Here is a 10240-nt window from a genome sequence, read left to right on the forward strand (position 1 = left end):
GACCCAGCTTGGTCAAGTGCCCCTCACACTTCACACATTGTTCTGTGTCCAGCTGTGCCTTGTTCTTCTGTGGGCTGAGATGACGACAGAATGTAGTGAGGGGGTGGAAAGAGAGAGAGAGAGATTCAGAGCAGTATGCTCAGTCTGTGTTAGCATTTCACAGTGATGCCAATGTGTGAAGCCTGAGGTAAAATGATTTAAATTATGCTTTTCTGGTGTATTTTTGTGTAGTTTCTTCTTGTTCATTTTGTGGTTAACTCTTTACAGTTTCCTGATTGCTCTGGAATGTGTTAGCTGGTTGTAATCAGGGAGAAGAGCTTATGTTTTCTTTAATTGTTAATCATTGTGGGGTGGGCAACTGTTAAAACAAAGATGTAACGTGATTACATTTTGTCGTGAGTAGTTTTATTGGGTGTAAGGGTGTAGGCTGTTTGCTCTAAGGTATTTGAAGCCTTGTAAATAAAACCTTTCTCCACATGAAAGGTTAGTCACAGGGACACAGAAATTTGAGAAAAAAGTGCTTTATTTTATCCTTGGAAGAAAAAGTCAAACAGTAATGTTACAACTTAAAAAGTAAGAAGCAACATGAGATAAAATAACATCAATGCTCAAACCAATCCAAGCAACCAAAACTGATCAGATGAGAAGGAAAGGGGATCTTAAATACCTGCTGATCGGACCAATTTAGACACAAGGGAACAAAGCTAATCAACTAATATTAGAGAAGCAAAATCAAGCTTTAATTTAATTGTTACTCTAACCTAACAGTAATTAAAAGAACAACTAAATACCTTACTGAGGAGACACAGAAAATAAATGCATTTAACATAAATGACTCCAGCTATCTTCCTATGATCTTGGAATACGTGGTATCTCCCAATCAGCACTTTCTGTATTAAATAGTGATGCGTTCAAAGACACCTCTTTTGCTCGTTATATGCTGGCAGACCATATCATTGCTTGGAGAACCCAGCACTGCAAAACCAGAGAAATTATTAGAAATTAAAGTAAATCCAACAAATTTAACATACACTCTCAGTGAACTTTATTAGGTATATTTGCTAGTACTGGATTGGAGCTCATTTTGCCCCCAGAACTGCATTAATTGTTCAAATGTCCCTTTCCACCACATCCTAAAGGTGTTCTTCTGGATTGACATCTGTTGACTGTGAAGGCCATTTGAATATAATGAATTCACCGTCATGTTCAAGAATCCAGTTTGAAATGATTTTGCCTGGTGCATTACCCTGCTGGAAGACGTCACCATAAGAGCACTCAGACCAGCCTGTATTGGACCAATAATCATACCACATTCAAAGTCACTTAAATCACCGTTCTGGCCTATTCTGATGCTCAGTTTGCACTTCCGCAGGTTATCTTGACCATGCCCACATGCTTAAATACTGATTTTTATAGTTGCATGGCTGCAAGTGTAGCAGTCACACCCTCTTAAAATGGGAAGTCTGCACTCAGAGTGAACCTTCAACACTTTTGTTCACTCCTATAATTTACGGTAAGTTCTAGCTACTCATTTTAGCTCGATCTTTAAGAGCCTTTGGTAATGAATGATTGCTGTCTGGCTCTTTCAGGTATTGAGTCCTGTTAAACATACAAAGAAAATCCATATCCCAAGATGCAGTGGTGCAGGTGGGCTGGCAGTTGGAAATCACAACTTCCAACACAGGTAGGAGGCGTGTCTTATACTGCCTCAGAAGTAAACTGAGTGGTGCAGGGGTGTAGCAAGCACACAGAGTGACAGTCTAAAGGGCAGAAGGACAGAATCTACTTGTGTTTCAAGAATGTGACTACTGGTGTAATGTAGATATGGAAACAAACTCCTGATGAAGAAACAGCTTTTGGATTCTGACTAGTCTGTCTCAAGGAATATTGATTTTTATCCCTGCTATGGAATACCTGAGCTGATTGTGTAATCTTTTCTGATTGTTGAACAAAGGTTAAAGAATGGGTTTAAGATAGCAGAAGAAAAAAGCAAGCTGCTTCACTAGATTTGACAGATTAGATTTGACAGAACCTTTACTTTTTATTGAGCTCTGGATGGATCTTTCACCAGGGATCAAACTGTCTGTGTTACTTCTGCCAGTAGACAATTGATTTTTCCCTTTCTTTCTCAAGGATGTGACTGCTGTTTGTGTAAATATTCTAAGTTCTTATTGACACAACTTGGAAGGGACCGGTTCATTTGCACTGAGGCCCAAAGGTATTGGGTCTCGTCTTACAGCGATAGTGTTTTTTTTCCCTCTCTCTGTTCCTCTTGTCACCATGCAGACTGCTGGGCCAGAGATTGAAGACTCTTTTGACTTTCTTTTTAAAATCATCTTGGTTGGTGACTCAGATGTTGGGAAGACCTGCGTGGTGCAAAGCTTCAAATCTGGCATCTTCATCGAAAAGCAACAAAACACCATTGGTGTTGACTTTACTGTTCGTACCCTGGACATTGATGGCAAGAAGGTGAAGGTAGATGACTTTTATTTTAAGCACTTGCATCACAGCTGATAGTGCAGTCCTGTCCACATATTTAGGTGTGTGCAATTTATGAGATCCGTGTGGGTGCACTCTTGTCTTAAAGTAAAGAATTCCTTTTGTTTTATTTCTTCAGAGAAAGGGGAGGGGCTGACAAGCTGTCTGTAGTATCCTCGGTGTTTCTGTTAGCTTTCTGGGTGTGTTGATTTATTAGCTGCTAGTTTATAATTCTGTTTAGACATTTGCAGACATTTGTTCAGAAACAACTGCAAACAGCAGACAAACCTGACATCATACTTGAATAACTTAAGAGTTGTACGCTGTTGATCCTTAACCTATTCTGTATAACCGGTTAACCCATATTTGTGTTATCTGTGTTTTGCAGATGCAGGTGTGGGACACTGCGGGACAGGAGCGTTTCCGCACCATAACTCAAAGCTACTACCGCAGCGCCCATGGGGCGATGGTGGCCTATGACATCACTCGACGCAGCACATTTGAATCGGTTCCACACTGGATCAGGGAAGTGGAGCTGTACGGAGCTGCCAGTGTGGTGCTGATACTCATTGGTATGTAAACTGTCTGCACAGAGCAGAATATATTTTTGAGTTGTAGTTATTGTCACAAAAAACATGTTACAAAATCAATTCAAACAACAAGACAAAAGTCACTTGCAAAGTCATTAGCAGATCCGTAGATTGTGCTAATAAAGGGATGAACATGGTCACCAAAAAGACTGAAGTAGACTGTGTTGTTTAACAATGTGTTAACAATATGTGCCAAGAAAATATCCCAAACAATGTCACACCAGCAGCTTTAGCTGTTGATACAAGGCAGGATAAATCCATATTTTCATGATTAGATCAAATCCTGATCTCACTAACTGAATGCAGTATTGTTGTATTAATTTGCAATAGGTCAATGACATGAAAGAGCATGCCAGTGAGGGAGAGTATTTTTATGTAGAGTTTAGATATTCTTCTTGTGTCTCTGTAGGTAGTGTATCGTGTAACGTCCACCTACAGACCAAAGACATATGCATAATGTGCTAAAACAGCGATTCCGGTGTGTGACTGTTGTCTGTATTAACCCTAAAAAAAATGTATCTTATAGTTAAAGTCTACTAAGTTTTTTGGGAAAGATATAATTCCAAAAAGTCAGAAACATGCCCCATGTTTTTGACGGGTAAAGTTTAAATGTGATCTGAAGACTTGGTTGTAGTAAGTGTTGCACTAAAAGAATAATTTAACTGAAAATGATACAAATCATAGCTGCAAATATCTGCTTCACTTCTGTTTTTACCAACTCTGGTTCTGTTCACCACTGCAGGTAATAAGTCAGATCTCCACACTAAGAGACAGGTGCTCTTCGAGGATGCTTGCAATCTGGCAGAAGACAGTGGTGTGCTGGCTGCTCTGGAAACCTCAGCCAAGGAGGCCCAGAACATAGAGGCTGCCTTCATTCTTATGGCTCGAGAACTAATGGCACGCAATGGTATGACCATCATAAACGAGTCCTCTGAAAACTCTCCTCAGTTCATGCTGAGTAACAACTCTCACCCGGTTCCTAGTGCCGTGGTTACAGATAAAAAGTGTGGGTGCCGAGAAGGCTGAAGCAGGGAGTCACTCGAAGAGTGGGAATGGAGGCCTGAATACTCAATTTACCTGTTTCTCTACCAGAGAATGGGATGTTATTTAAAGAGAAACTGTGTGTTGCAACGTGTGTGTGAATACTGGTTTTGTATGTTTTGACTTTTTAATATTTAACATGTTGTAATATTATTCTAAGGATAATGAATGTGATGACAAACCACTCCTCTGCCAGAGGACTCTGTACACAGACTCCAGCACAGTAAACACTACAGTTTTACATGTAGCCTTGTGTCATTTTAATCCCTTTTTTTAAGGTTCTTTCACATCATATGGCTTTTGAAGTACAATGCCACAGGTTTAAGTCACCTGCAAATCACACATTGTTAAACCAGTTACAAATGTAAAAACTGTATTTTCAGTGGCGCTGTAACTATAACTGCAGTCTTCTAACAGACATTCACTATTCATTATGTGAAAAACCCTACTGTTAAATTCCACCAACTTCAGAAAATAAGACTAGTTTTTTTCAAAATAAAATTTAACATGCTGCTGGCTAAAGTAAAAAAAAATGATGTAATACACTCATAGCTGGCAACTTAAATAGAGCTTATAAATTCATGTTTTAAAAAAATAATTAGGTAAAATATGACAGCAGTAAAAACAAATTAGGACCAATAGGGGTGTCTTTTTTTTGACTGTGCAAATGCCTGAAATAGTAATGTCACAAAACTGTGTCTTTGTACAGCTCTTTCTGAATCAGTCTAAACTTGCTGGAAAGATGTAACTGTGGAGGAATTCCACCTGAAATCCACTCATGAGCTTACCAATACTTAAAGTACTAAAATGTGTAATTCAACAACTTAATGTATGTACTCAAAAACCTGAATTCCTTGACTCAGAAACAGTGATGTCTATTATTGAAAACTTAAACTTTTTTAAAAGAATTCAGCAGTGGTCTGATGCACTATTATGGATGACTGATTTAAAATGCAACTTCTATGTATTTGATATTATTCCTTTTTACAGCTGACTCTATGGCTCGTTATAACATAGTAACACCTACTTCTCCCCTGTAATAATCAAGGGAATGGTTTGATAACCTGTTGCTAATGGTGAAAGGTCAGACTATGAGATGGAGACCCCTACTGTAGTGGCCAGCCTTCCTGCTTAAATACCAACTCAACCGCCTCCTTCACATCATGCACCACGAAGGATGGTTGAGTGAGGCTGGGATCGAAGCGGAAGTCTCTGTGACCATGGAAGATGCGTTGTTCTGTGACTGTTTTCGTTGGGTCTGAGAGCAGCTCCTGTTGGTCTTTGCTGTACACTCCTGTGCACACCAGGATTGAGCTACATCCCTCAGGGAGATCCCTTTCTACCACACGTGAAGCTCCACCTAGTTCTGCTGATGTCATTTTAGGGGTGTCATCAACAGCTGAGGGATCTATACTTCCACCAGCACTCTGAGCCTGCATCTGTGCCTTGGTGTGACGAGAAGACTGGAGGTAGCGATTGTAGAGGTTGGCGCCATATATGTCGGCCATGGGATTATCACTATAAAAAAAAAAAGGACTCAGTTCAAATTATTTTTTAAACTGAATTTCTAAGTGTTAAATGTAGACTGAAAAACTCACCCTATAGCATACACCCTCTTCACAGGCGTGTTCCAGCCAAGTCTTTCCGCCTGTTGTCTAATCAGCAGCTCAGCGTAGTTATAAGTCACCACACTGGGCTTCCCAATCAGAGCCTCGTACTTGAGTTTGTATCCTGTGACCTTCTTGTACAGAGACTCTAAGCACACCAGGAACATACCATGACCAAACCTGTGATGCAAGGAACAGGAAATACAGTATTGTGAGAAAGTTTTTGTTTTGTTCCCTTTCTTAGTTTTTTGCACATTGTCATATTTGTGACTTTAACGTTACAGATCGAACTAATTTTAATATTGGGCATAACCTGAGTAAATACAAAATGCAGTTTTTTAAATGATTTCATTTATTAAGGGAAAAGCTATCAAAGCCAACTTGGTCCAATATAAAAAAACCTAAACCTAATAACTGGTTGTGACACACTTGGCAAGCAAGCATTTGTGGAGGAGCTTTGTGCAACTCCTCTTTAAATAATTGTTTTAATTCAGGCACATCAGAGGGTTTTCAAGGATGAACTGCCCGTTTAAGTTCAGATGCCAAAGAATCTTAATTGGAATTAAGTCTGGACTTTGAATAGACCACTCCATGATCTTCATTTTGTTTTGTTTTTTAGCCATTCAGAGGTGCACTTGCTGGTGTGTTTTGGATCATTGTCCTGCTGGACGTCCTTTAGATGTTGTTCTGGGTTCTTTTGTGACCTGCTGGATAGGTGATGCACTCCTGGGATCATTTTGGTACGCCGGGCACTCTTGGGAAGGTTCACCTGTGTTCCACGTTTTCTCTCATAGCTTTCACTATGATTTGCCTTTGTACCCCTTTCTAGACTGATAATGTCAATGACTTTGTTTCTTAGTGGTTTCTTCAGAGTGTGGCATGATGTGTTGCTTTCTTGAATAATTTTGCCTAATTCACTTAACTTCTATTGAAGAGGTTTCTTTATTCAACAGGTTTCTCAGTAATCAGGCCACTGTGGCTGGTGAAGTTGAACTCAGCTCTCAAATGTGGTTACTCAAAAGTAATTCATGATTTAATGAGAGATCGATCACTTTTTCACACAGGGCCAGGTAGGTTTTGATAATAGTGCTTTTCCATGGCACTGTATAAGAAGAATACTGTAAAATTTGAAGGTTGTAATATTTCAGACTGTGGTGTTGATGTGTACCGGGGATTCCAGGCCTCTGCCATCCACAGCAGGTCCATGTTACATGCCAGGACGGGGATGTGAGGATAATGCGCTGAACTCCAAGTGCTGCCTGGGTTCCCACCAGTTAGCAGCACGTCAACAATAAGCTGGAGGTTGGTCTCCCATCTAATAGGCTCACCAAATAAAACAACAGCTGCAGGACCAAATAAAAACAAAACATACAATTAGGCCACATTACCAGAAAATCATTAATTCTCAGGGATTATGTAATGACTGCGCAAAGGAAACATACCATCTATTGGCCGTAAACCTTTAGTGGGCGGCACCTGAAGGACATTGTGCAAAGTTGGGAAGACGTGTAACTGAACTGAACATAAATGGATTAAACAGTATTACTTACAACATCTTTGGGTCTTCTATTGTGATCCACAACATCTAGGACTGGGTACGCTTCTCTGAGCACATCTATAGTAACAACATCCTGAAAGCCCAGGCTGAAGTTTGGCGAGTTAAAGTCAAACCGGTTGAGCAGGAATTACAAGCTGGAAATATGTAGAAAATCTTAACAGTGTTTTGGGTATTTGGTGTTTTTTTGTAACATGTTTTCCAATGTTTAATTTACTGCATTTCTTTATATTTCAAATAACAATGTTTGACTTGAATTAAAAACAAAATCCCACTAACTCAAAAAAACAAAAAAATCTGTTGAAGGGCTTCACAGAGACTGTCAAGCAGTAAAGGGAACAAAGGGTGAAACGATTAAACACTGATAACAAAGTGGAACATGGAGAAAAACAAGTGAATAAACAGAACATTCAGCTTTAAAGGTCAACATCCAGAGTGCAGGCACCAGATTACCCGAGTTATTGCAGGATACTTATGAGCGACTTCCTCTACTGGACCCTGTCCGGAGACCAGCACACGCATTTTGTGGAACTGGGTAAACATTCGCAAAGGACTATGGGATAGCATCACCTGGTCTGGAGACACCTGAGATAAACAGAGTCTAGAATAAATGGCTGATATCAAAGAATATTAAAAACAAAATACACGAGACAAAGCAAACTGATAATGTTTTAAAAGGCTCTCAATTTACCTCCACCTCAAGCAGATGTGACAGATGTTCTGCTTTTGTCTGCCTCATGCAGTTCCCAGCATTAGTGACAAACACCACAGGGACCTTGTATTTTCCGCTGCGGTCCACCAGGTTTTTGAAGCACTGCTTGGCTGCAGGGATCGGAGTCTTGCCTCTCACCAGCACCCCGTCAATGTCAAAGAGGAGCCCGAAGGAGCTGCTTGCCTGAGGAGGGAGCAGGCGACAGAGTGGGGACATGTGTAGTATGACAACATAAGGTTACTCATTAACTGATACTGCATTCTGAGCAGTCTTTGAGAGCTCATCGCTGCAGGCACACTGAACTGAGTGAGACTTTGATCCCACTGCAGCTTCTATGAGCTATGCAGCATAGTTTTATTAAAGTTAGTGATTGAACACTGATGAATTGATACTAAAATAATCTATACCGTACTATATACTATAGTATACTAAAAATACAATGATCAATGTGTGCAGTGAGTAGCCTCAGCATGCTCTCCTGCTGGGACATTCAGTCTCTGGCCTTTTGCTCCACCATCTTGTAAGTTTCTACATATTTATAATAATTGCTCTGAGATTTTAGCTTATTATATTAAATAGTTTCCTAGATATTGTTTAAGAAAGAGCCCATCCACTCACTTTTTTCACACACTGAAATCTAAGGAAATATTCAAATATAAATATCTCAAAGTTCTTTCACATTTCTTACCATAAAATTTATTGAGGATCTGCGTTTGACAAATAAAAATATGAAAAACATTCATGCATTCCTTATAAGTCCCTTACAAGTTTGGTGTGCATTGTAAACATAAAAAATTACTTTATAAAAATGTAAAATGTGGCACATTTGTCCTCTGGCCTCTCCTTCAAGGTCAAACAACATCAAACATTCAGTCTTTTATCTTCAAAATTATGTTTAGAATTCTACTGCCATTGTTTGTATTGGCAACATTTAGGAAATGATATTGGTATATGGGGACTAAAAATAATATAGTCTGCATCCAAATGATGTTATATTTGACCTCTGACCTCAAGCTTTCTTTGTGGAGTTGACTCCAAAATGTATTATATCGTTAAAGAAAGTATTATCAAGAAAAAAGAGCTGCAAGTCAGTACCTATTATCCATTACCCACTCCTACATAATATTTGTATAATCAAATTAAACATCTGTAATCCTACCTTTACCTAATTTTTACTGCACTACAAACTTCTTAAAATAAATTTTTTTTAAAAACAAACAAACAAAGAAAACAAAATTCATACATACAAAATGTAATACTTCCCTTAATAGCGGGTAGCCTTGGTGGAGGTTTGCACTCTGAGTGCTTCTTCTTGTAAAATACAACTACGTCATTCAGAAATTGTGAGTCCTCTTTCCAATGTGATTTTTTATTAGCAGTTTTCAAATATGGCACTCTGCAGGACTGCTTGACTTTTTTAGTTAGCCAATACCCAGACACATGAGACAAATGTGAAGTTGTGTTCAAACATGGTCTGAGATTTCAAAGTGTGGAAAAAGATTTGAAAGTGGGTGAATGGGCTTTAACAAAAGAGACTAAAACTTCACAGAAATCACCGGATATTTCCAAACTTTAGATTAGAATATTTATATTTAAGTCAAAGATGGCTGAGCAGAAAATGTTAAAAAAAAAATTGGATAACTTGAGATTGAATACTCTTCTGTCAGGATACATTTCTTTGACAGGTAGCACTGAAATGGGATGGAGCGCCACCGTGCTTTCAATCAGCACTCCCTTCTCCACTCTCGTTAATACAGTTTGTACAAAGCGTTGACTTACATGGCTATAACATCTTGAGGCCGAAGACTGGGTGTTCGCTTGCTTTGCTGCTCCCTCGCAGCTTGATTTCAGCAGCTGCCAGCCACTCTTTAAATATCTCACTCTCTGCATTGTTTCAGGCACTTTAGTGGAAAAGGCGACGTGTAAACAACAACAACAACAGACACGGCCGAGCTAGCTTTAGCTGCGCCAACGGTAACGGCTAACTTAGCAAATGTGACCGCTGAAGAACCGGGTCATGATATTTTTATCAGTCTAAGTCAATACCATACTCTGCGCTCCTCATACTGTAATATACGGGTGTATACCGAGGAGCGGTACAATTTGTCATAGCTCTGAGGACGCATGCGCAAAGAAGCAAACCGTTGAACTTCCAGGTCCAATATTACGTCAACAACGGAAACCCACACGTTTATCATTTTTGTAGAAATGAAAGTCACTTTCTAACTTACTAACTTTGAAACTCAATAAACTCTGT

At 39.3% G+C, this 10240-nt stretch overlaps 2 protein-coding genes across 4 annotated transcripts; one reads left to right on the forward strand and one right to left on the reverse strand.

The window, feature by feature from the left end:
• The first annotated feature begins 31 nt into the window (after window positions 1-31).
• Window positions 32-4348, forward strand: rab19 (RAB19, member RAS oncogene family). 3 transcript variants are annotated; one of them, XM_085281692.1, is made up of 5 exons: window positions 32-1513; window positions 1590-1684; window positions 2287-2475; window positions 2867-3050; window positions 3811-4348. In XM_085281692.1, the coding sequence occupies exons 2-5, from the start codon at window positions 1634-1636 to the stop codon at window positions 4092-4094; spliced, it is 708 nt and encodes a 235-aa protein (XP_085137818.1). In that variant the 5' UTR covers window positions 32-1513; window positions 1590-1633; the 3' UTR covers window positions 4095-4348. The 3 variants fall into 3 exon arrangements, with proteins under 3 accessions (XP_085137818.1, XP_085137819.1, XP_085137820.1); XM_085281693.1 differs by having other exon boundaries at window positions 32-187; XM_085281694.1 differs by having other exon boundaries at window positions 32-1684; window positions 2287-2469.
• On the reverse strand, window positions 4346-10146 carry hdhd5 (haloacid dehalogenase like hydrolase domain containing 5). The gene is made up of 8 exons (XM_085281684.1): window positions 9763-10146; window positions 7963-8166; window positions 7744-7856; window positions 7267-7360; window positions 7159-7192; window positions 6885-7059; window positions 5708-5896; window positions 4346-5627 (listed from the first exon to the last, which is right to left on the reverse strand). Exons 1-8 carry the CDS (start codon window positions 9871-9873, stop codon window positions 5216-5218), a joined length of 1332 nt encoding a protein of 443 aa, XP_085137810.1. The 5' UTR covers window positions 9874-10146; the 3' UTR covers window positions 4346-5215.
• Between the last annotated feature and the right edge of the window lie 94 nt (window positions 10147-10240).

The sequence above is a fragment of the Mchenga conophoros genome, linkage group LG7, assembly GCF_057382185.1.
Source record: "Mchenga conophoros isolate Kocher_MC1m ecotype Shallow Benthic linkage group LG7, M_conophoros_male_GT1.1, whole genome shotgun sequence".
Classification (NCBI taxonomy): Eukaryota; Metazoa; Chordata; class Actinopteri; order Cichliformes; family Cichlidae; genus Mchenga; species Mchenga conophoros.